Here is a 26,762-nt window from a genome sequence, read left to right as displayed (position 1 = left end):
TACTGTTCTCTCAAGTATGTTTGTGGTGTTTTGTTTGGGAACGGGGACTGAGGGGAAATGTGTATAGCAGATAGAGAGATACCGTGGTAGTAAAAGCTAAATGTAATGTTTGCTAAAGCTCTGTTTGCAAGATGCTGAGGTATTGGTCACTTTTACATGTGTGCAGACTGATTTCTTGGGCCACTTCCAGACTTTCTTCTATTATAACCTGAGGTCTTCCCTCCAAAATTGATGCCCACTGTTACGCATGGAGAAAGGCAAGCATTTTGGTGATATGGCTGTATCATTGTTAAACAGTGCAGCCCGTGTGGTCCCCTTGTGCATGGCTTGGCACCTAGGCTTCTCCTTCACCATTCCACCTCGGCCAGAGGAACTGGGTGAGGAAATTAGGGTGTCCCTTTGCTTTTCTTTTCCTGTCAGATTCTGGTTTGATAACCAAAACCTGGTTTGCATTCCTCCACCTTCATCTCTTCTGCCACAAATATAATTACTTGATGTATGTCTCGCTAAGAGATTTCGTATCTAAGATCTTCAAAAAGTCTGTCAAGGAGAAAGCAATAGGGAGGAAAGCTGAGAAACTCAAATGTGGTTTTAGGTCAATGTGTAATATGAATGTGACAAAACTTTACTGATGCACAAACGCTTATGTATCTAATTGTAAAATATGAGCACCTAATACCAAATTTATTTCATTATTATTCCCTCTCTTTCTTTTTGAGTTTAGCCTTTCTTCCTGTAACAGTATCAATTATTTTTCAATAGTGTCTTGCATCCCACTCTTTCTCATCTCTTTTTCAGTACTACCCTTTTCTCTGCTAAATCATCAAAGATATTTTTGTTCTTTTACCTATTGTGGCAGAGTCTGTAAACACAATCTTACAAAGAGAATTTCTAAGTGTAAGCATTTGTGATGCATTTGCACTAAAAGCTTTGAATTGCTATCTTTGATAAAGCTATTTGGTCTGATTATATTGTTTTGGAATCGCACATTCAAGCGCACCTTTCTGAAAAATGAATTTTTCAAAATGTAGTATATTGCATGTCTCAAAATGGGGGAAGATTATTTTTAAATACTGTGTAGTCTGTGTAAGCAATTGTATTTCTATCCTGAAATTCACACACCAGCAATTAAGAGTGAAATTTAAAGTCCAGTGCTTAAAAACCAACAACGCCTAATCTTAAATATGTATCAAATGTAAACAAAGTTAATAATAATTATTCTGGTTTTCATTCTCTTAAATTGCTTCCGTGCTTTGAGGACTGCGCAGACACATATTGCAGGCAGTTCTTGTATTGAACATGACAAGCATTCTGCGTGAGCGCTGAATAGCGGGTGTAACAGCCATTGATGGTTGTAGTATATTTTTTAAGCAGGAATTGAAAACAATATTTCCAAATACAAATTCGGATCTCATAGACTGCAATTTGGGTGGGAGTAACTATACTTTTGGAAATTCAGTGATGTCTTTAAAGTGCCATAAGTAGTCAGGAAAAAGTGTATTCAAGTCATCAAATAGCAGAGGCCCAGCAGTACAGCCTGCTATAAAGTTACACGATGTATTGATCTCAGCATTTGAGGCATGGGCAAACCTTCTCTTCGTAAACCTTTGCAGCTGAAGACATCACTACCCTGGGACAGGCATCACAGCACCCACCAATTCCATCAGTGGAAAGGATTATGTAAGCCTTCTTTAATCTGTTTCAGTCAAAATCAATCAGGTTAAATAGTAACTGAAGTTGAAAAAGTTAATTCACTATGTTTAGGTTGAAGTTAATTATCAGGGTTTTTTTTTTACCTGCCATGTTCAATGGCAAGACATCCAGAGGACTTAAATATAGATGCTGCACACACTTACACATTAACAAAATATATTTCCTTACTCTCACACGTCATCAGTGCAAGCCATTGAACATACTCTGAGTCTCATAATGTCCCTTGATTTTCAAAAGCACCTTCTTGTCAGAGCTGAGCACCTGCTACTGAGAGTGTCAGTGGGCCTTTAAAATCATGCTTCTGCAATAATGATTCCTTAGCCATGTCCTTAATTTTTTTTCTTTTAATAGCAATGTACTACTTTCACTCTCTACTAACTTGGTATCTGGTGTCCCTCTCCTTTTTCTAGGTATTGATGGTTTTAAAACAAGGAACTGAACTGCTTTTAATAAAAAAAGCATGCTTTGTTTGAAATGATAGCTAAATCATTTATAACGTGTAACAGACACTAAACTGTCTTGTCTCCAGTAATAAATCAGTAGCATGTATGGTGCCTTATCATGTTAAAAGACAACTCAGGGTGCTTTAGTATAAGCTGTACAGTGGTTTAAAACTGTGTTTTAGTCCAGCTAACTAATGAAAGCCAGAGATAAAATGAGTGAATCCAAGGCTTCCTTCTCTTTTTGCCTGCGTACAGTGTACTCAACCTCTCCATTGCATCTCTTTGAAGGACCGTAGGAAGAAAGTACTAGATGGATTCAGTGACAGCATTTTAGTACAGCATTAGTGAAACTCATAAGCAATCAGCTGATGAGTTGGGTTGTGTTGAAATCTGGAGGCATCGGTGCCAGAAGATTGGTGTCTGAGTACATCCCATGCCTTTCCATGGGCACCAGGCAGCTGTAGCTTTTGCAGATTGATGTGAAGACTGGAGGTGCTGAGAAGACAAACCATTCTTGCATTGAGACTCATATTTGGACCAAGGATTCTGCCTTTTGCTAAGGTTCCTGTGTGCTAGTCGACTAACGTGGAGGCTGTAAAAATCCTAGAGGTAGATATGGTGAGAGCTAAACGTCTGTGCAGCCCCTTTCTCAAACTCTGGTACAAGGCTACTGGGAAAAGGAACAACAAGGAAAAGAAGATGGGGCGTTTATGGCCCATGCTACTGACTGAATATGGTGTGCTATCCCAAGCACCGGCTGACTTCCTTGGAAACTAAATAAAGCCTTTTATGTGACCTGCTGCTGCACACAGACTGTGCTTTCAGAAGCTGTGCATGGAATTCCCTGGAATTATTACTAAAATATTGAGTGTTTGTCATCTGTGTTTGAAAATCAGAATTCAGAAGAGCTGATTGGAACAAAATGTATACATGTATGTCTGCAGACCAGTGTGCTTCAAACAGCCATATGATGAGGGTGGCCTTTAGTCATTTCTATGGTCTCACTATGCCATTGTCGTGGTTGAAGAAAATTAACTCTATCCCAGCCAAAACCAGGACAGCCATACAGGGAGAAGACAAGCAAAAAGAAAGCTGATTATTAGGATGCATATACATCTACATATAAACACCTGGAAGTAGCATGATACAATCTTCCTCAGCAAGAAGGAAACTCCTAATGACCTGCCTATTTCAAATTACGGATGAGCCTCATTCCCAGGGGTTTTAGATCTAGAATTCTTATTCAGGTTCATTTTTCTTCACAAAGGTTTCAAAAGACTGGAGAAAATAAAGTAAGAGCTCAACCTGGTTTGTATTGTCTGTAGTATCCTAAGAGACCTTTGGTTTCCTATTTCCATAATTAAAAGTACAACTGCAGCTACATAGTTACCCTTCCATATGCTGGGTTAGATCCTAGCAGTAGCATTTTGTACTACTTGTAGTTTGCTAATTCGGTGTGCTGGGACATCAGTCAAAGGTCATTATAATAGTTAAATACAGGCGACATAGAGGCCGTGACGTAGTTGTGTACCAGAGAAAAAAAGAAGCAGCATGTGGCTTCTCACTTTAGAAGAAGCATGTGGCTTCTATATTAAATGTCAAACATAAGAGAAAGCTTAAAGAAGTGTCTGCACTTGGGAGATCACATCAGGATCCAAACTTGCCCAGACCTGTTCAGACTCATGGTTTCAGTTCAGATCCACGTCTAGAAGATGTATCCTGAAACCCTTAGCAAAAAAACCCTGGGTTTGGATCATGCTTAGGACAAAATTTCAACCTGTCTGTCTTTACTGCAAGAATAAGAGCTAATTTTGAAACAGTTCTACTGCACATATCCCCAGATTAGGAGTGTAACTTCAGTTTCACTCATTTTAGGCAAATTGCTGACACTGGAGAACATTGTACCCAGTACTCCAGACATGCCCTCATCAGTGCCGAAAAGAGTGGAAGGATCACCTCCCTTGACCTGCTGGCAACGCTGACACCTTTCATAAAGACTGACAACTCCATTAAAAAAAACAATTTTAATAAGAAAGTGTTGGCCATTACAAGGAGAAGCATTTTCAATTCTGCCAGTTTCTCCCTCAACCAAGCCACATGAGGTACTGTAGACAGGATCTGTAGTAACTTACAGAGTTTTCAGCTTGCAGACATTCGAGTTTGCAGCTGAATAAATAAAGTTACATTACGTTCTTTCCTGTACCAGTTTACAAGGCTGAAATGTGTATGAACAGATGAGGGAAATAAAAAAAGGTTTCAAGATAGCTATCTGAAACTTTCTGTTATCAACTTTTATGCGATCATCTGTTTATGAGAATTTCATATGGACAGACGATCTGGGTTTCATATGACCATTGACCCATCCTGTGAAAATTTGTGAATTCCAAATATTATTTTGTGGGCAAAACTGAAAACTTTCAAGTATTTCTTTTGCCTTTGTAAAAGGATGCTCTGCCTGCTCTAGCATTCAGCTCTCATTTTCTACCATTCTCCTACATCCGATGTGCCAAACTGTGCTTTTCTCAGTGTTTTCTCACTCCTGTCTGTTGAGGACTATCTATGTTGTAGACATAATTAACTATTCATTGACACAGAGCCTTGAATTTGCCTCTCCCCAAATTCCAGGAGAGCAGCCCTAATCTCTAGGTTACAAAGTCAGCTTCCCTACAGCTCATAAAGCTTTACGCAATGTGTTACAGCTCCAGCAGGAGAGATTAAGAGACTATCTGGGCACTGCAGTGGTTGGAAAGCTCTTCAGTGAGGTGGGAGATCTACTGTCAATCCCCTGTTCTGATGAATATTTGCTTCTAAAAGAGATGCTGACATCTTTTCATGGCTTCTCTGAAACCAGTTACGTTGGATCAGGGATGAATTTAGAGCAGAAACTCTGCCATCATATAGTACTTACATATGTGTTTTAGAATACTAACCACAGTCTACTAAATGAACTAGAATATAAATGAACTGTCACTATGGGAGAATAGCTGAAATCATCTTGGATGTACAGATAATATTGTCTCAACTGTGAACCCTGCTTTAGAATCTCATTTCAGTCTGTACCTAAAAATCTATATGTCAAAAGAAAATATCCCGAGTGCCATCTACAAACTATAACATGACACAAAAAAGCCATCTTTCTATATGATAGAGCTACTTCTAATTTTCCCATTAGACCAAACGACATAATAAAGAATATCTGCCAACAACATGATATAAAACCATACCATGCATCATGAAAAATAATTGCAATTCAATTACTCCTGAATTATAAAACCGTCAACTAGGTGCAATAAGACAAGAGCCTTAGAACATATGAAAAACTGCTTAGCATAGATAATTATATATGTTTGAACAAAATCCCCAAAATAAAACCTGCAGTTTGAAGGAACAGCGTAATCATGCCAAAATAATTCTCATTTATAGGAAAGGTTTGAGGATCAGCAATTTTAAAACCGTCTCCCTGAAAAAAAATTATGAAAGTAAATTAGCAGAACTTTCTCACTCATAGAGGGCACACCCAGCAACTGGGCAAGAAACTATTTTTTTTTCCTCTATCTTCTTCTTGCTTAGATTCTGCTTTGGCAAAGTATTTAATGTTGCTGCTCAGAATTACAGAATTGTTGAGGTTGGAAGGCATCTCTGGCAATTGTCTAGTCCACCCCACCTGCTCAAAGAAGAGTCACCTACCTACAACAGGTTGCTCAGTGCTGTGTCCACTTAGGTTTTGAATATCTCCAAGGATGGAGACTCCAAAACCTCTCTGGGCAACCTATTCTGGTGTTTGACGACCCCAGAAGTTTTTATGTGTTTAAATTGAGTTTCCTGTGTTTCAATTTGTGCCCATTGCCTCTTGTCCTGCAGTTGGGCACCACTGAAAAGAGCCTGGCTCCGTCCTCTTTGCACCCTCCCTTCAGGTATTTATATGCATTAATAAGATCCCCCTGAGCCTTCTCTTCTCCAGGCTGAACGGTCCCAGCTCTCTCAGCCTCTCCTCATATGTGAGATGCTTCAGTCCCCTCATCTTCATGGCCCTTCACTGGATTCACTCCAGTATGTCCATGTCTTGTACTTTCTCGTACTTGCACTTTCTTAGGTGCTGTGGAAAAAGCTGTGGAAGTTTTGCTTCCTGGCAGTTCTGTGCTTTAGCCACACTCCCTGCTTGAATAGGAGAAAGAGAGAGAAAAAAATTACACTGGGGAAAAAGTAGGATTTGGGGAGAAATGGCTACAGCAGTCTTTCGTAGGACAAGCAAAGAAAAGAAAGCTTTTTGCAGAAGTGGTCCTGTCTGCACTCTCCACAGGGACCTCCTGGGCGTTCTTGAGAGAGGATTTGATTCTTGGTATGTTACCTTTTGTCAGAATGAAGAAGAAAATGGCTTTCCCACATCATTTTTAATTATGACTAAACAAGGAAAAATAAACAAATATACTTCTTAAAATACAGCTTTTCCCTAAATTAAAAGTCTCACCCTGCTTGCACTTTCACAGACAAAAGTTGCCATGGAACAAGACAGGCGTTAGGTCTATCCTGCAGCAAGACAGAACTGGGCTAAGGTTCCTGGTTACATCTGGCTAAAGTGTGGAAAGTTTTGCAAGAATACTTACCAAAGAGAGAATAAAATTATTCAAACATGATGTGGTACCATAGTCCCAGAACTTCCCAGAGATTTTCTCATTTAGTCAGTAATTTTAAATAACTGGTTATTTTATAGATGCTATTTTTCAGCCTTCAAAGTGTACTTTTATAATGTTTAATAGATCTTTATAAAATATAAAACAATTTTATTTGAGTAGATTTGCTAATCTAACAAATTTCACAAATAAGCTTTCTCAACCTCCTGTTGACTACATTTCAGTTTCTTAATTGACTTTTTACATTATTTACAGAGCACTTGGGGTTTGTGTGTATTTGTTCTTTTGGTATGTAGTCAGACAAATATTAGTCAGCATTTTTACTGCCGCTGCTGAGGTTCTTCAGAAGCATCAGATACAGGTTTCAAATGCTGTGAACTCCAAAAGAAGCACCGTCATATTCTATCCCAGTTCTGATTCAAGGCTATCTGCACAGCAGCCAGAGTACTCTGATACTGTAGTGATAGGCAGTGCAGAAATCGCTAAAATGGTTGTCTGAGGTAAGTTTTTACATAGAAGAACTTCCATTATTCCCCCATGAAATAGGATATAGGGCATAGGAAATAAGACATTGTCCAAAGTGACACCTAAAGATAAAAGAAGAACAAAAAAAGGTGACAGAAAAAGGCAAAGAAAGTTCATACTGGAAGTTCAATCTATTTTTTTGAATATGAACCTTTGCTTTACCCCTTCTACAATTAAACTCTGTCCTCACAGCCATTTTGAAGTCCTGTGAAGCACATTCACAAGTGGCAGGTCATCTCCAACCTGTACAAGATCACGGCTTCCAGCACTTGTTTTTTATGCCTCAAAAGACTTGTAATTTGCATTTGTTGATTTTTCCGCTACTATAGATGTAACTGCAGGGAAGGAAAAAAAGAGAGAAGGATATACCTAATATCAGAGCGCCTGACCCTTTCTCTGAAGCCACACATTGGCCTAGATGAAAGCAAGCATGGGCAGTACCTGCAGAAAGCAATGGTTAGCTACCCTTGCTGAAGGACATCCTGCAGGGATCAAACTTGGGCTGGTAACTGCTACCTCGTGTTAAACTGAGCATTTCTCATACATGTAAGAGAAGTAAATTAAAGTGAATTTCTGAATTCTGAAAAGCATGAAGTCTAGTCTTAGCTTGTGCTTTTACCACATCTTTTTTTTCTGTCATTAGCCTTGTAGCTCTTCTAATTAGTCACCTGGAGTTGTAGCAAGACACTTGGTGCCAGAACCATTCCTCCAAACTTGTCTTTGCAGCATCTTCCTGCTTTCTCCCTTTCTGTCATCCAGCTTTGAGCTGTGTTTCTTTACTGTGGCTGCCTGCTCAACCTACCACCTTGGACCTGTGTTTACACCATCAGGCAGCAAACCCCAGACATGTTTGCCCCTGTTTGGCAATGCTCTCCCCCAGAGCTTTTGCTCTGCCTTTCTAACGTCTTTGAAATTGCAGTCCTCAGGTCAGTGGTCATTGAGCCAACTTCTCAACCCAGGCAAGTTAATGGGAATCCTGGTGCTAACTAGAAAGATTTGACCCGTGTCATTTTTTATTTACAACGTCAAAATTGTTGTGTTGCACTGTCAATCTATGTCAATTAGGCTTCCCTCCCCAGATATTTAGCAGGAACCACAGCTGCCGCTATGATGAAGGGTAACACCTCTCACATATTCTTTAAAAGAGTAAGAGTAAAGCTGAATTAAATTTGCTAAAACATTAGAGAGACTGACCCTTCTAGAACATAAACAGAGGTCGAGAGCCACTACTGCCTTTTAGCCAGAGGAACTGTTGTGCTGGACACTGAAGTTCTGCCTCTTCAATTTCAATAAATTACCCCTATAATAAAAACACTGACAAAAACTGTCACTTGTGAGAGAAAATTAGGAGAAAATTTCAGTTCCAAGCTGTCCAACTTAATTCATTGCCTAATGCTGATCTATAGGATCTAGTATGGGTAGAAGTAACCTTCTGCCTTGGTTGATAGGCTATCAAATAGCAACTCTCTTATTAATGGCCAGACCTCTAGTGAGCTGAAACTGTCGTGTTAGAGTGAGTATTTTTATAAACCTCTCCCCAAGATCTGACTGTCCCATTTTGAGAGCTAGCCTTTAAAGAAGATTTGTTTAAAAAAATACACAAAGTCCTTACTGGCAGACAGAGGTACTGCCAGAAGAAGGGCTGGATTTTGAAATAGCAGTTACTTGGTGCAACTAGTTTCTAGCTGCTTCAGTACATATAAAGCTCTACATATGTTAATACAAATAATAGAGTTTTTCATCTGGCATTATGCAGTCCTACTACTTTGTGTATTAAGAATAAGTCAAGTGAATGCCAGGTGATTAAACTAGGATTCAACTAAAACCATGTCAAGTAATTAGATAGACCACCTATAATTGCTGCAGAAGTGATTAAAAAAAAATCAATAAAGATCATATTGTTATATGAAGTTGCATATTCTCTTAGCATTGAGCATGCTAACTTATGTACTGATTGTGATCTGTGACTATCATCACCACCACACCCATATTTGTCACATACAAAGGCAATTCAAAAGTAACAATGAAAATCACCCACCTCCTGCTTTCTATGGCATTTATAAGGCTCAGTCAATTATTTCTTTTCCCTAGCTTGTAACCCAAAATTAGGGTAAATGAAACCACATGAGGACTAAGATACAGCCATCCCAGCTAGTAACCCTGCTGTCTCTACTGGTTCCCATGATATGATTCACTTTGAATTGCTAGCACCCATGAGAACAGGTAAACTTTGCAGTCTTTTAAGAAAAATAATTTGTAGGAAAAGAGACTATTTTACATTGGAATGTCTATAGGAGCAACAGTGTGTTTATCCTGGTATTTTCTGTCTGATTGTAAAATAGGGTCATATTTCCTTAAAAAAAAACCCCAAAGGGTAATTTTCTTCATGAACAGTTAGATGAGTGGCTTCATGCAACAGAAGATATATGTGTCTTTTAGTCCAAAAATTATCATGTCTCTTGTTTTGATTTGAAATTGGCTTCATTAGGCTTTGATGGAGAAGCTCAGCTGAGTTACAAGTGATTTCTAGTATGGATTTCTCTGGTTAGTTCATCCAAATGAAGATCATTTTAGCTATCATAGATCAGAAGACAAATAGTTCTTGGCATGCTACAAGTCACAGCTGTTTTCATCCCTAACTGGACGTTTCTGAAAACTAGAAGTTCTTTTGTGTCTGAGTTCTTGCTTTAGACTCGTACTAGATAAAAAAAATATATTTCAGAATTATTTTAGGGAGCAATCTGTTGCTACTTAAATTTAAGCTTCAGAGCTTCTAGGCTTTGTGTGTGCATCACAGTCGCTTTAGAAACAAGCTAGGGAAGTAAACCAAAACTTGACAGCAACATTCAGAGATTCTTTTTTTTTTTTTTTTTTTTTTTGAGGTAGTCTTGGAATCTATCTTTATCCATACTGGTTATATACTATTGTGCATCTGTTTTGGGATGTAGGAGCTCTTATATACTAAATAGATCTGAAGAGGTAAAATTTGAGTAGTTATATGGACGGATGGAAACAAACAGCAGAGCCTATATCTCAAAAAATGCCACCAGAGGCGTTGAGAGCTCTATTTAGAGAAACAGGCCTGATTTACCACTGCCTTGTTACATATGTATGCATTTGCGCAAAATAAATGCAGAATGCTTCTCATTCTTAGTTGGGAGTATTTTGAACAGGTGTTAATGATCTAAATGAGCTCCACAAAATGGAGAAACTGATCTGGGAAATCTGCAAACTTCTCTGTGGCTAAGGTTGCAGGAGTATTATAAAGCTAAGTTTGGCTCTTCCTAATTTCTTTTCAAGCTGGTGATTGCTTTTGGTTGATATGAGAGAACACATCATCTGTGCCCCTGCCCCTTATGATGCATTGTAGCTATGGCGCAATATCTGGCTAGAGAAACAGTTCTGGTTTAAGTTGCTTTTGGATTGCTTTTTTTTCTTTGCTAATACATTCAACTTACTTTCATTTTAAAATTTGCTTTTCTAACCTAAATGTAGTAGCATTACTTATTTTTACAATTAACTTTATCTGAATTTCAACCAAAAATAACAAGAAATGTAGTAAAGATTAGATATTGTTAACCTTAAAAAAAAAAAATCCTTCTCTTTATCTCTACTTGCAGTTTTTCACTTGTTGCCTAATTAAAGTATCAGATTATTTTAACCAAATTATTTTCTTGATCTATTATTTGAATTCTGCTGAAAATGTTAGCTTTCCTGTGTATTGAAACCTTTATCTTTAACATACAGATGGAGTTGCACATACTGTATTGGATTCACATAATTTAATAGGTAATATAATTCTGGGGAAAAATCTTGTTCACCCCCAAATGGACTAATTAAATAAACAGATTGAGTTCCTGAGTGTTGCTAAATTGAAATATTGATATAGCTCTCTGATTTTTTTTTTTTTTTTTTTTTAATACTCTTTGATCCTATATGTAATGTTACAAAAGTGACAGGTGCCCTAAGAAATTGTAGTAGTGAAGTGTGGAATTCAAAGCGAGAATCTTACCAGTTTGCTAATTACAGTGGAGGAGAACAGAAGTATACCTATAACTTAAGCTGCTCTACTCAGTCGTACTGAAAAAAGACAAGCATGCCTGGTGCAGACAGAAGAGATATGCGAGAGAAGCAGCTTTTGAACCACACGGCTGACAAGGAGCAAAGACCGTTACCTGGGAGAAGCAACCATGCTGGAAACCTGTCTCAACCTGAGAAGAAGCTCCAAGAGGCTATTTGTGTGCTGCTGGTGGAGCTGTGTGAGCGATTCACATTCTTTGGCATTGTCTGCAACATGATCCTCTTCTGCACTGTCAAACTGGGCTATCACAACTACCAGGCAGCTATTGTCAATATGTGCTTTGTAGGCACCTCCATGTTGACGCCAGTGCTGGTTGGCTGGCTTGCCGAATGCCTTGTGGGGAGGATCAAGCTTGTGTGCATCTGCATGTTTCTACACTTCCTAGGTAGGTGACACCCTGGTGACTATTTCATGCTTTAGTAATTCTGTTGCAGAAATGCATTATTGAGCATTGTGTTTGAAATCTAACAATTTTCTCCAACCTTGTGGCCACCTTCTCTAACAGCTAGTTACTTAGTGTCTCCTCTACAAAATGCACTGCAGTATTTTTGCCTATGTACTTTTGTGAGGCAGTGCTTTGAACAAGACTAAGGAACATTTGCACGTGCATCTTGGGGATAGTTGGTGCACAAACTTGATTCCTCTAAAGTGGCTTAGCTATTTAGAACGCGGATGCCCAACTCTTAAAATTGGTTCCTTTAACAAGCATCTAAGGTTATCAGTGTTTGGGGCAAATGAGAGGCTTTAGTCGTAGAGATAGTTTGAGAGAGAGTTTGGAAACTGTTTCCCAGCTGTTGGTAGTAAGATTTTTATTGTATTTAAAGGTATATGACTGTTGTCTTTGGACAAGAGGGAAAGTTGTATTTAAGCACATACCAGTATAAACAAACTTTGCCTTAAGTAGAGAGGCTGTATCCTAATACCTGCATTGAGAGCCTGCTTTCTGTTAGCACATTCTGAATCTTCCCCATGTGTTATTCTGGAGATCTTTTACATAAAAAACACTGTTCAAACTAAGTATGATTGTTCTGTAGCAATTAGTGCATCTCGAAGCCGGGGGTTATTCTGTCAACTTAAACCAAGCTGATAGAAATAGTTTTTACTTGGACCAGTTGTTGGGCATAAGCAAGTCTGATTTCTGCAATAGCCAGCCACGTTGTTATTTAGACATGCCACAAAGGAAGGAAAAAATCAGTCATTCCTGAAATGTTCTTGAGCTGATTGCAAAACCATTGTGCAAGCAGCCTGGAAAAATGATTGCTGTTATGTTCCACTGTTTCTCCCATGGGCTTCTGGTTTGGAATCTCCTTCTGTCACTTGTCCTTTCAATGCATATCTTAAAGTAGAAGACTGGCGACACAAACAGATTTTGATGTATTTGGGTATTGTTTTAACCAGAACTGGTTTTTTTTGGAGATAGATCACTAAACATTCCTGACGTACTAGGGTTTGATGCACAGTTGTAGTCTTAGTCATGGCTAATGTTGGTGTTGTTGACACATCAATATATTTTGAGTTTAGTCTCCAATTACAACCTGGAGAATCCGTAGCTGATTAAATCCAAAAGACTTGCTTTGCAGACTAGAGGTGATAAATGCAATTCATGGCAGTGCTTCTGTAGGTAAAGTTTCTGAAAATCACGTGTTTTCCATGAAGCTGCAGCAGAAAAAAGGAAAATTTTCCACAGAAGTTTTGAGAATTTATTTGTTAAATCATGATTCTCATTACAATTCTGGGGTTTAAAGAAGATGCAAAAAAGGCTACATGCCACCATGGGGTGGGGTTTTTTGGTTTGTTTTTTTTTTTTTTTTGGCTGATTGGTGGTACATCAACTGTAGTTACGTGTTTTAACTGGTGCCCTCTGGCAAGTGGAGAGCTACTGCCCTCTATGTGCAGGCAATGGGGAAGTCCAGTGAGACGAGCGATGTTTCCAGAGCCAGCTCTTCAGTCCTGAGTCCTTACAAGCATTTCAGAGGAAGATTGCTTTCTTGGAGGCCCTTAGTGGTTTTGCCTTACTATATATAGCAACGTCCAGAAAAGTTCTGCCTCTCTACAGAATTAAGACTCTCCTTCTTTGCACTGCTCTGTTGTGTATCCTTGATTTTTTCAGTTGTCTTTTCAACATAACTGCTTAAAAAATATGTCTTATTCATCAGTCTGATTCTAATCCATTTTAAATGACAATTTTCTTTCCAATTCCAGGCACAGCCCTATTACCTGTTGTGGCATTCCCCTTTGAAGATATTTACATTGACAGACGACATATTCTTCATACGCTAACCAAAAGGGAGCAGAAAATAGTATTCTACTTTGCACTACTCACAGCTAGTCTGGGAATAGGAGGCATAAGAGCTATAGTTTGTCCATTAAGTGCATACAACCTTGAGGACTGTGGACCAAAGGAACTCCTTTCTTTTTTCAACTGGTTGGTAACTTAATGTCAGCTAAATATCTGTTGGGGACGATAGAGCATTGCCTTGAAATTCACTGCTGACTTACAAGGCAGATTCTGCAGATGGTGGGTTTCATGTTTTGTTTTTAACTGCAAAACATTTAGATATTGGAAGAGTTTCCAAGAATTTCTGTAAAAAGTTTTCCTAAATTTTTCCTTTTGCTAGGACCAGTAGCATCTATTTTGGCCTCCTACAGAAATCTTCAGTCAGAATTAGGATGAACTGACTTGCCCAAATCCTCACAGACTTAATAGCCTAGTTGCTGTTAGAACAACATATTCCATTTGGTTTTCTGCCTTTAACATGGCTATCCTTTTAGGTTATTTTGCTGTTACTCCCTAGCTAACAGTGGCAAAATTCAATGATATATTAGAGTTTACATCAGAGTAAATATTTAGCAATGACAGGCAGCAGTAGAGTCTGCTAATTTGTTGGAACTAGGGATTGCTTGTAGTCTCTAACTGCTCAGCTCAGTGGTAGGGATCTCCTGTATAGTTTCAGCTCTGTTGGTGTGAAGTTTTGGCCTCAGATAAACCACTTGACATTTGTGTTTCGGTTTGAATATTTTAAAGCTTTTAAGAAAACTTTGAGGAGAAATTGCTCCTAAAATGGTTCTTAAAAATCAAAATTTTTTCATGTTAACTGTTTGTGTCTCTCAGTGTGTCAGAGAGGTCATTTTTTTATGATATGTTTGCCTTTATTTACCAATTCTGTAGCACTATACAGAGTGCTATATACATTCACCTGTACCTTCTGGTTGAACTGTGGAGTAAGGACCAAAGAAGTCACAGTGAGAACCTCCAGATTCCTCCTTTGAGGCAGGGTGAAATAAGTCCTAAACTGCCCCCTTTTCTCTTCTTTCCCTGTATATGCACAGTTATTAAAATCAAAACTGAGCACATTTGCATATTGACAATGCAATGCTGAAGAATCAATGAAGATCTTAGTGAATCAGCTCTTTTCCTTTGGGAATGGCTTTCCTGGCTATTCTTTTTTCCTCCAATTATGTTAATATCAAAGAGTTTTGAATTAAATCCAAACTTCAATGAATAAGGCAGCTTTAGCAAAGGTGGATGAGACTGTTCAGTTCCTTAGAGCAGATTCTGCCTCCTTGACCTGCCCATAGGAGAGAAGAAAAAAAAAAATCCTTCCTTTTTACTCTATTCTGAGTTTTAATCCTTAATTAGCAACATCATTTTGATTAAATAAGACTCTGGGGGATTAAGACTGGAGAGCAATCAGTTGTTCTGAAAGGTAGCTCTGGAGAATTTATTGTACTGTGGTCTTAGCCATTCAGAATTGTGTTTAATCAAAGTGACATTTCTTAGTGTTGATTACAAAGGAGACATAATACGAATAAAAAGTTCCTTGGGGGAATCCAAATGGGTCAGTTCTTGGGACTTTGGAAATATCAAGAAAGGCACATGTGCGATTAAAAAAAATTCAGTAATTTTTACACTGGCAGCCAAGGAGGGGCTATTTGATTGCAATCTCAAGATTTAGAAAGTGGGGGTTTCATTCTTGGCATTCTTAATCTCATTAAAACCTCTCGGATTATAATCATTTTCTCTTGGTAGGCGCTTGTCACAGGACTGATTTTTAAAATAATATAAAATGAGATGGTTGCATACTCTTGGTGAGTGAGAATCTGTGTTCTTAGCCAAAAGTTCTATTTCAACGATCAGAATTATTGGGTTAAAAGACCCTGTAATTACCTGTTGTCTAATTCAATCCTTGAAGAAGATTGCTTTGCACATATAGGGCCTGGTTCTAACCCCTAGTATGAACTATGAGTCTGACCTTTTAAATAAACAGAATATAGCAATGCTAAGTGAAGAAGGGACTTGGATTCTGCTGGACTAAGTTTCTCTAAGGATTTCTGCTTTTCTAAAGATAAGGTTATGGACTGGTACTATTTTTGCAGCAAGAAAAGTAAATTCTGTCTATGGGAGTAGAGAATGAGAGCAAAGGGTACAATCCAGACTAGGGATGAGAGTTAGCAGTGTTATGTCTTGTCTTACTGATCTGCTGTAAAAAAAAAAAATGCAGAGAACATGGGACCAGTATTTATCTTCTTTCCTTTCTTCCTTCCTATCTTATGTCTCTTCTAAATAATTTTTCTTTCCATATACTTCAGATCAGTTTCTGCTGTTATCCTGGACGCACTTTACTTTGACTTTTTAAAATGTTTTTATACCCCTTTGGGGTTTTTTTCCCCCCCACCTTGTCTTTGCAGAGAACTCCATAGTGATTCTGAAAAAAATTACTTCCTCCTACAAAGCTGTGGTACAGAAAAGTATATAGCTTGGATACTGGTCCATACATGGAATATCTGGGTCTGAGTTTGGATAAATCAGAACTTAAATTGTGAGAGCTAGGCATGCTTAAAAAATAAAAGCAAATAATATTTCAAGTGACAGGAAATCTACTGAGTCTTCAAAATTAATCCAAAAAGTGACGAAAGGTCAATTTTAGAATACTTTCATGTATTTTACTTGATCTCAGATTGTTTCATTCAGCAGGTTCATCTCAATTGTTACATTAAGTAAAAACTTTTTGAATACTGTATAAACATAATAAATACTTTTAAATAAGAAGTCATCTGGATGTTAGTTTTTTAAAGTTATAACAATGAATACATTTCTGTAAAATGTTATAATAAGATTATTAGGTTTTTATGGGCATGTCACAATAACATTTAGGTTTGTATCTGGACTGCATTCGTGAAATGAACCTCCCAAGTTGGCATTTGGCTCTCATTGTGAGGAGACCTCAGAGTGCTGAAGCTCCAGGAATGAGCTGTTCCCTGCAAAGTTGGACATGATATTCAGTTTGATGTATTTAACTAATTCAGCTGTGCCCTACTGGGATGTCTGAGACACTTTATATAATGCAAGTCCAAATATTGCAATATTAGATAGCTGTGGTGTATGAGAGCTAGCAAGATGTGTTTCTGTTTGTGTAGGTCCTGATCTGCTGCTGTCAGTATGATATGAGCAAATCCCAAAATTCTGATGTGTGCATTGAGGTTAGTTTGTCTTTCTTGTTTGGCCCATAGGGATTGCTAAGACACATTGGGGTTTTTTCCTTCTCATTTCTGCGAGAGGACAGGAGGTTTACATTTCAATCTTACAGTAGTTTGCTATACAGTGGTGAAAAACAAAAGCACTCTCCTGTACTCAAGGGTTTTCTTTGGAGGTTCCTACTTCCAGTGAAACAGTCGTAGAGTCATGAAGAGTGTCAGGACTTCAGGTAGCTTAGGCAGACTTCTTTAGAAAGTTTGGAAAACAGCCACTGAAACTTCTAACTCAATTGTCAGTTAGGAGTTGTTTCAAAACTCCTACACAAGTTCTAGCTTGCTCAGTCGTGTAACTGTATTTTTCTAAAAGCTTTAGTTGAACAGGGGTCAACATGTGTATGTACAAAATCCCTCCAACTACACCATCATCACAGAATAACATAATTTCAAAGTCCCTAGAGACTGCTTTTGGTGGAGGGTAAAAGTCTACAATTCTGATGAGTATCATCTCCTGAAAATGTAAATTACTTAAGGAAACAGTAATTGGTTTGGAACTTCGGCCATGTTTTGGCGTGACTTCAAAGAAATGCGTGAAGCAAGAGAGCTCACTGCTGTGCATGTCCTTGCTGGTTCCAGGAGAGCTGCTACTGCATGGCTCTCGGCAGCGCTGAGTTTGCCCTGGTGGAGTATGTCATTTTTCTTCTGCCGCTTGCCCTGGGTCCTGTGAGGCAAGCTGCATAAGCATGTTCCTGTGCCTACTGCTGCACAGCCCTGTGGTCATCTCCCATCCCGTAGCAGAGTGAGAGTGTGTTGACTTTGTAACTGAACAGACCTGAGTAGCATTACCAAGGTCCGTACTTCTGTCATGATAAAGGTTTTGCTTTCTTGGCTTTAGCTAGATGTCATGTAATGGGCAATGTCAGAACAAGCGGAAGGAGTACAGCAGGCACTTCAATACTGTAACTTGCAATATGACTATGGTTTGTCTTGGCAATTATGACAGGCCACCTAGAAGTCATTTTAAATGAATTAAACGGCGTTGAGGAAGTCTCCCAGGTGTCAAGAGACTTGCAACCCCCCTCTTAGGATTTTCAGCTCAAAACATTTTGCTGTGATTGCTGATACAGGGAGCTGCAATGGTGGGCTGATACCTCGCTCCTGCCCTACCCACTCATTTGCAGTTGAGGAGGGATCAAGCTGGAAAGCTTGGGAGCTGGATTGTTGAGGGGTAACCGGTCTTCTACAACATGTTAAGATTTCTCTTTTATTGTTGAGAAGGTAATTCTAGATGAATTAAGAGACATAAATACTCAAGTCCAAATAGCATACATGAGGCAGAAGTGGCACCAAACAAGAAAGCAAGCTTTGGTTCCTCAAGCAATATGTATTAAGCTGTATAATTATGTATCAATGTATATTTCACTTTTAAATGAAACCATTTTGCTAAGGTTCCAGCAAAGGTGAAGGAATCTCCTCTTGCAGTTGCTTACAAAATGTAATCTGTGATATACTGAGGTAGTACTACTCCATTATTGATCCCTCTTCTTTGTTTAAAATACAGTTGTCGTCTTTAAAGCCAACTTGGAACTTGAAAGTTTAGTCAAAGTTAAAATTCTTAACTTAAAATTTCAAAGGCTAAGTCTGCAAGTCAGAGTCAAATCTGAAGCAAAAATTTCTGAGTGACAGATTCTGACTCTTCAAATGAAGTATTACACTGTTACCTGACAGTTAGTATTTTTGGAAACTGTGACTCCAACAAAGCAGGTCCTCCCTAAATCTGATCTCTCTACTCTGAGATACTGAATATTCATTGAGCCTGCTCTGTAGCCTCAAACCCCTGTTTTGCGTGAGAGTTACGTTTGAAGGGAAACCTTGGTTAAAGCTCTCCTTAAAGCAAAAAGACAACACAAGTGGCTTGAAGAACAGTGTAAGGGGAGTACCTTAGAATTGAAAAGAACTTAGAGGGTTTATAAGTGAAACACTTGTAGTTATGAACGGTAGGGTAAAAATTGGTCAGTCATGTTGTGAGAAGAGGGTTATGCAATAGAAGAATAAGCAGTACATTTTGTTTCACTTCACTTATGTTTCACTTTAATAAATAGCTATACAGTTAACTAACTTCTTGAAAAAGCTGAATTTTACAATAACTCCTGATTTAATGTGTTATGTAGGAGTCAGAATCCAAGGAAAAAAATGTGTGATGATATACTCCTAACTGTGCAGATATAAACACATTTGCTAGGGTAAAGAAAATAAGTAGTTATCCTTTTACATCCTATCAGGGAAATGCATTGTTTGGGCATTTTTTATTTTTGGGGGTTGCTTTTTGCTATCCTTATAATTCCTTAAAGCATATTTATTGTGCTATTGTCAGGGGTTTCAAACTGCGGTAGGCCTATCATTAGTGGTACGCCATCTGCTTCCAAGAGTATGTGATTTTCATTTGAATACCTTCTGTGCATAGGAGGGGCTCAGCACTTACTTGAGAAGCACCTCTACTGCCAAAGGCAGTCTCACAGCAAATTATGTTGGGGAACCTCCTTATCAAGATATTTCCAGAAGCCAACAAAAATTCAAGCTGAGCCTTGCAACTAATGGAAAAGCCATCCCTTCTGATAAATCAAATTCTAATTCTTCTTAAGCAAGGGATAGTGGCATTAAGACATTTCTCTCTTAAGCTTAAAGTATGTGATTTGATGATATTGCATACACAAAACTTATGTTATCAGATATTAAATGTGTAAATGGTAAATGTTGATGTATTTAGTCTGATCCACAAGAATATTTCCAGTACTAGATTGATAATTTGTTCAGCTCTACTGCCTTAGTACAGTTACTTTAATCATATACCTCTTGGAGCTGAGACATCCAAGTGAAATTTGATGTTAATTGCTGTGTCAATGTATGCATGGTACTGATGCTGTCCATGTTTACTATACTTACCATGCCTTTAATGTAATGTTTTAATCTTCTGTAACAGCCTTATATTATTAAACCTCTCCACTCTTCTCCCTCTTGTCTGTGTGTACTAGGTTTTATTGGCTGATTAACTTAAATTCAGCAGTTGTCTTTGTCAGCATTTCTTATATCCAGCAGTCTGTGGCCAGGAACCTTGGTTTTCTTATCCCATTTGTGTCTGTACTTATGGCTATGATCACAATTCACATGGTGCGTGGTGAAATGATTTACAAACCCAAAACAGGTAAGAGACAACTATATCTTGGGAAATATCTTTAGAGATTATTTTCACAGAAGAGATCAACTTGCATATCTAAATGAGTTCTTCCACAACACTGCCCTGTTTGGTTGGAGATACTTAGGTTTTAGCTCTACAAGGTCTGTGTATAAAAGGCAACATCCATCCTCTGTAAAGATAGACCTGGAGATTCTGGATAGGCTGAAAAAGTGGAAAGCAGTCTCTGGTAAACTTATGTACGTTTTCTGTCATGTCAAGACATGTATCAAAGCATTTGTCTGTGCAGGAAGAGGTATCATATGCATGCTGCTGGTGGACTTTATTTTGCCATGTTTGGTTCAACCTATGCCCAATGTGTCTTGGTCAGCTGAAGTAGAGTTTACACCTATGCTAAGGCACCAAGCACGCTTGTATTTTCTCCCTTAAGTGTGCTCCATTGCTTTGCCTGAACTCTGACCCAGCAGCCAAGCAGTGTGGTTAGTCAGCTAAACAGGAATATGCACTAGTAGCAAAGTTGTCATATAATGCCTTTATCTTGCAGAATGTCTGATGCTTATTGTTATTTCAACATGCTTGTTTATACAACATCAAGTGTTCTTACACACTTGAAAATAACTAGAAATACTGAATAACTCTAAATAGTTTCTGTGCAGACTGTGGAGATATTTTAAAACAGAAGAAGTTCTTACACTTCTGTGGCCTCACTAGTTAGTACCTGAGCTCTTCAAAATCCTTTGATGGCAACTACCCCTCTCCGCTGACCAAGCACAGAAATGTCAGAGGAGCCTAGGTGACCTGAATAAGGCTGTAAGTGCCCAAACCTTGCTATTCTTTTTCCAATAGAACTCAGAAACTGAAAGCAAGTTGTTATTTCAGTCTTTTTGTTATAAATATAATCTAAGCAAAAATGTATTAGCAGTGAGGGAATGAATGCATGAATCAAGTGCCTGGTAATATCATAGTGAGGACATCACTAGAGAGGTTTATTCAAAACAAATAGAGCCAAAGAAATGCGTCACCTCCGCAATGCCCCAAAAACATCATGATGATATGCAACTGAGGTCTGCAAAGACTAGCATCAAATTAGCTAGCTTCTTATAGAGAGAATGGTGGCTGTCTGGCTCGCTGGGGCTCACTACAGGTTTTACAACCTGAGAAGGTGAAAAGATTCATTAGAATCCACCCCTGAGCTGGACTATTTCATATGGACAAAATCTGTAGTTTATCATCTAACTAGTTTAATTCTATGAAGTGGAATAACATAAATTTGTAGATTATATCTATCTTGGCCATCAACAAAACTAGCAGATTTTTTTTATCAAATGTTTTTCCCTGTGAGTGTTGTTTGATTTATCATATATTTTTCCAAGTCTTTGAGGAATGCCAATCTCTCTACTAATATCTGCAAAGTTTTTTATCTCCTTGGTCAAAATAAAATATAATATAATATACTTTCTACCTTCCAGTGAGATTATGAAATTGGAAATTCTTTGGAAGTGTAATTCAAATCCATAGGTGACCTTAAATGATTTTTATATATGCTGCCTTTTTTATTTTAAGGTAACTCTTCAAATATGTATCATGCGTTCAATTATGTTTAGCTGTCAAGCATGGACTTCATTTGCATTTCCTCCCACTGCTATAACTTTGAGGACTGGCAGGTGACCAGAGATGAGGAAAAAATGTGTATCTACCATCTAGGGTGCAGTGCAGGCTTTTTATTGTAATTAAGTAGCATAGATATTCATGATTAGATCAAGGTCAAAGTAGCAGAACATTACAGCCAAGGACTGAAGTATAAAGGAGAAGGAAAATTGCCTTCTGAAAGTTGCAATTTAATAGCTATATAGATAGATTTTTTTTTTTTTAAGAAAACATTAGAAATAAAAGTATAGAGTGTATGATGTTGATCTACACAATGTATACTGATATAAATATTTATGCTTTTAAACATATCTCTTACTAGCTGATCAGATTTGTAATCTGAAGAATTCACCACTATGGAGTTCTGTGGGGTTTACTTGTTTTCTTTTAAAGAAGGGACGAGATACTTATTCGAACCACATCATTGGCAAAATCCTCTTGATACCGATTAGATCTATGTGTCATTCAAGTTGATTTTTGAACTACAACTTCAAGCAGCTTTATCTTCCCAGTTTATTAGATCTTATAATCTGCTGGAATTCCATGCTGAGAAACACAGCTAAATAATGTAGTTGTCTGTTTGCTTCATACAAAATAATATTTCCTAGGTAGTTGAATGAAATTACATTAAAGAGGGCCGCTGATCCATTAGGAAAGGCAGTGAAATGTCAGGAGTTGTTGTCTATTTTAGGGTTTTTTTTTTTTTCAGTGAGAGTAAGTAAGAAGAGTCTGCCCAACATCTTCCATTCCAAAGGAAAGGAGATGGCCATGGCCATCTTTGAGACTAGGTCAGATAAACCAGGACACAGCCGTGTTGTCGCTTTGTTTGAGCTGCCTGCTAATCATGTCATGGGGTACTCTGTGTGTCTTCCAATTTCAACACTGACTGGGTTCAAACCCTTGTAGAGCAGTAATAACACCGCTTCACTGCTTTTAATTCCTTCTTTGTGAATGTCCAACCTCTAGCATACAGCGAAGCAAAAGGTTATCACTTCTCTGATCTAAAACGTAATTACTAGCTTTGCCAATGAGTTGAGCTGATACTGACTTTTCTGCTACCTTTTTTTTACTTCTGAAAATAACTCTGTTTTGACAAAAGCCCCAAGTCCCACTTGTTTTCTAGTTAGCTTCTTAGCCAAGTCACTCTGGAAGTCTGCATATTTTTCTTTTAGCCTTCAGATTTGGTCTTGAAATAGTCTAGATCCTAAACTTAAACATCACTTACAATGAGTGGTAAGAATAGCTGCCTAGTACAGTCATACAGAACAATAAAAACTGTATCAACTCTCTGTGTTTGCAAGCTTTGATATGCTCTCTATTTCAGATTTTATTCAACAGTGCCAACAGTCTACAGGTTAATGCTAAACAGTCAGAGTTTTATCATAGAATCATAGAATCATAGAATCATAGAATCATTGAGGTTGGAAAAGACCTCTAAGATCATCGAGTCCAACCGTCAACCCAACACCACCAGGCCCACTAAACCATGTCCCTAAGCGCCTCATCTACACGTCTTTTAAATACCTCTTAAATGTTAGTTATCTAATAAAATTCCCTTTCTTCATACTCCAGAGCAAATGCTTCCACTTGCTATTTCTGGAAAATAATTTCTATACCAGAGATAGTAGGGAGACATTTTTCCCTCTACCATCTTCTTAGTTCACTGCAGTTTTTGGAAAGTATCTATTTACAGATACCCCAATTATTGTAGTGCTCCAACACTCTCAGAAAAGCAGAGAAGTGCTATAACCCCTATTTGCATGGATCGGCAAGTTACCAAAGGTAAATGAATCTGCATTCCCAAGGCTGAAGCTAGCAGTTTTATCCTTGTTTTAGTTCCATTGCCTCTGAGTCTAAGAATCAAGTTAGCAACTCCTGAACCCAGTAACCAGTGGGCAAGTTTTAATATGCCAAATGCTAGACTGGAAACTTCTCTCCCACAGGATGCTACCTGGAAGTCCCGAGATATTATTTCTGGCTTTGAAATGCATCCATGAAAATTCTCTTATCTCATCAGCCCTCTTTTGAACTCCTTTTCCTTCTCACTTCGCTACTACCCTCCCCTTGCTGAACTCCAGTGGATATGCAATATTTCATTACTATCTTGAATTAAAAACTAACCTCATTCAATCAATAGAAAGCAAAAGCAAAGCAAAGTAAGACTTTACCTGCTCAACCACAGCAACAAATTGCTGTGGTGTGTGTTAAATAACTGGCAGCAAAAGGCACTTTTGTCTGTGGATGTTGGGCTGAATTGCTTTTGTAACAATTAGGTTGTGAACCAACTGGCTTCCAAAAAAGAATGTTTTGGAACAAATCCAGACTGTTATTGCCTTCCCCCTCCCCAAAAAGACATAAAGGTGAATATTTCGGGTTGTAATTTCCCTCCCAAAGTGATTTGTCTTGTCTTGTTTATTTTGGCGGCAAGTAAGACATACCAATGTCTCTGATTGTTTGCAGACAGTTCCCTGCTGACGACTTTTGGGGTAATTGCTAGCGCACTGAAAATGTGCTGCATGCGATATCACTACTTTAGTGGAGGCGTGACAAACTGGCTAGATCATGCCAAGGAAAACTATGGTGGTCAGTACAGCGAGACTCAGGTGGAAAGCATAAAGTCGCTTGCCAGGCTCTTCCCGTTGTTTGCTTTCCAAATTCTGTACAGAACGTGTATTATGCAGGTGGGTACACAGCTTTTAAACAAAAATCTTGAAAAATACTGTGACGTGTTTACTACTATGTTTCTAGGCATGTTTTTTTTAACTGTTGCTTTACCAGCAGAGCAACTTTGCAGAGTAGTTTTAATTACCTGAGAATATACCTTGTTATATCCTCTCATCTCATCGAATAGGTAAAATCAACTTGATCAAGACTCGTAAAGGAGCTTGTATGACTGCTTGCTACTTATTTCTCTGAACCCTTACTGGCTGAAACATCTAGTGCTAGAGTCTTGTGCTCCTCACGCCGCCATGTTACAGTTATCAGAGACTCAGGCTCAGCATTCTTTTGAAAAAAAAAATTAGTTTTCCAATTTCTTAAATGTTCGCTCACTTTTTGGGAGCGGTAGAAAATCTTTATTTGCTCTTTTGGTTGCATGTTTCTCTTACTGTTTTGGCAGGATTGTGTAGGTAGTGTACCTACACTGGAAACGAGTGGTTTTCCGTTTGTGGAAAGAAACAGTCCTTGCACAGCCTCTCTATCAGGCTACATGGTTCTTTCCACTTCTGAGTGCGTGTATGTTATATAAATGTAAATGTGTCAGGAAGCTACTTAAGCTGACATGATTCCTTCAGATTCATTTCTGTCTGGATGATCCTGGCTAAGCAGGAGTTTGAGGTAGCTTACCCCCTGGCAACTGGCGTAACGAATTTATGTGCTGGCTTGGAAATTCATTTCTACTTATTGGTGTTAAAATGCCGCTTAAGGAAATTCTTACAAATGTGTAGTGTATACTGCTTTACTGACACTCCCTCTTGCCATCATTCTACATTCCCATCCATCTGCCTCATTCTTTCTCCTCTTCCCTCCCTGCCCCCCAAAAGCACAAAAAACCCAAGCAAACAAAAAATCCCCACCCTAAGCAAAAAATGCACACATATGGCTGAGACTATGCATTAATGACCAGATGGAAATGAACCAGGTATCATTAATCAGAGTTGTAATAATCAGGTATATATCTAGAAAAGATAAAAGTATTTGCACTGCTGAAACAGATGACTTTTATTCCTTCGGCAGAATTTCCAATAAGTTTAAGGCTCTTTCTTAGACTAGGTGATAGATCAGTATCTTTTTTGTAAAGATTAACAGTATTTTCTCCATATTATTAAGTTAACAGTTTTCAGTGCCTGTGATTTATGCTGATGATATTTTAATTCCTATTAAGAAGTCAATTCTGATTTGCAGTAGGCAGTGGAAAGAAGAAACCAACAAAATTTGGTTCAGTTCTGCTCTTCCATAGTTCTGTTGCCACTTATTCACCCTTTTACAATTTATATCTTCTTTTGGAGGTGGAATGTAGGTGAAAAATATTTTTATTAAGAGCTAGCAGCTAGCATTTGAGTAATTGTTTAGCACTGAACAGACTCCCAGTGAGTAGGGTTGACTATAACCATTGATAAGAAACACTAGATGAGCTCAGTTACTAACTACACATTAATTTTGAGACAGCTATAAAGCAGTAATATTCTACCTAGATTTGGCATTGCCAGTCGCGTTGAAGAGCCATGCAGAATACTGCAGGAATCCAGAATTCTCTAAAAACAGAAATAAAGAAACAAGTTCTACATCCAGCTCTGTCATGACTGTATTCTGTGAATTGCTCAAGTTACCTCTCTTTCCTTTCCCATCAGTCTGTAAAATGGAGTGGATTATAACTCCCAGCTGCACATGAAATTGCAATGCTTAGTTAATCAAGCTTCCTCAAAAAAAAAACAAACTGAAAAATCTGTTGGTAGAAGCCATTGTGGTTTGTTTGGGGTTTGGGTTTTTTTTGTTTTGGTTTGGTTTTTTAATAAATTCAACAGATCTTCTGTAGAGCCTCACACAAGCAGGAGAAATTACTTGCTTTTGAGGTGAGAGACAGCCTTACAAATCTACTTCATTTCATACCCTGATGACTGCTGTTGGTGGGTTGCTCATCTGATTATTTGTTTTCTTCTGTTTTCGATTCCCAGAAGTAAAAGGAAGTCCTTTATATAGCTGTCAGTCACATTAAGCTGGTTCCAAGACTGTGGCCAAATCTTCCTTCCCTGTAGCTTTTAAAGCCATGTGCTGGTATGAGTGTCTTAAAAATTACTCCCACCTTGAGCACATAATCAGCAGTTCAAAATAACTCTGCATCTTGCTATTCTAAAATTCTGTTCTGTTAAGCACTGTCTATGAAGAAGTAGTGACTAAAGTGTTAGGCAGAACCATTTAGTATATTGGCTGATAGCTCTAACTATGAATGGCTGCTGCTTACATTTGTTAAACTGAGGAGCAAATGCAATAGAAGGAAAAATGTTACATTCTGGCAGAGAATGAGAATGTCACTGTCTGAAAGGCTTTCATCATGAAAG

General features: G+C 38.2%; 1 protein-coding gene across 1 annotated transcript in view; it reads left to right on the top strand.

Annotated features, from left to right (window-relative positions):
• The first annotated feature begins 11,408 nt into the window (after positions 1-11,408).
• The window catches only part of SLC15A5 (solute carrier family 15 member 5), a 35,353-nt gene continuing 19,999 nt past the window's right edge, over positions 11,409-26,762 (top strand). Inside the window, exons 1-4 of the mRNA XM_076328758.1 lie at positions 11,409-11,778; positions 13,596-13,818; positions 19,898-20,067; positions 24,166-24,386. Of these exons, the coding sequence (XP_076184873.1) occupies positions 11,409-11,778; positions 13,596-13,818; positions 19,898-20,067; positions 24,166-24,386 (984 nt within the window). The remainder of the gene's footprint in view (positions 11,779-13,595; positions 13,819-19,897; positions 20,068-24,165; positions 24,387-26,762) is intronic.

The sequence above is a fragment of the Aptenodytes patagonicus genome, chromosome 1 (assembly GCF_965638725.1).
Source record: "Aptenodytes patagonicus chromosome 1, bAptPat1.pri.cur, whole genome shotgun sequence".
In the NCBI taxonomy this organism is placed as follows: domain Eukaryota; kingdom Metazoa; phylum Chordata; class Aves; order Sphenisciformes; family Spheniscidae; genus Aptenodytes; species Aptenodytes patagonicus.
The sequence above is the reverse complement of the archived record's forward strand: the minus strand, read 5'-3'. Positions and strand labels throughout refer to the sequence as shown.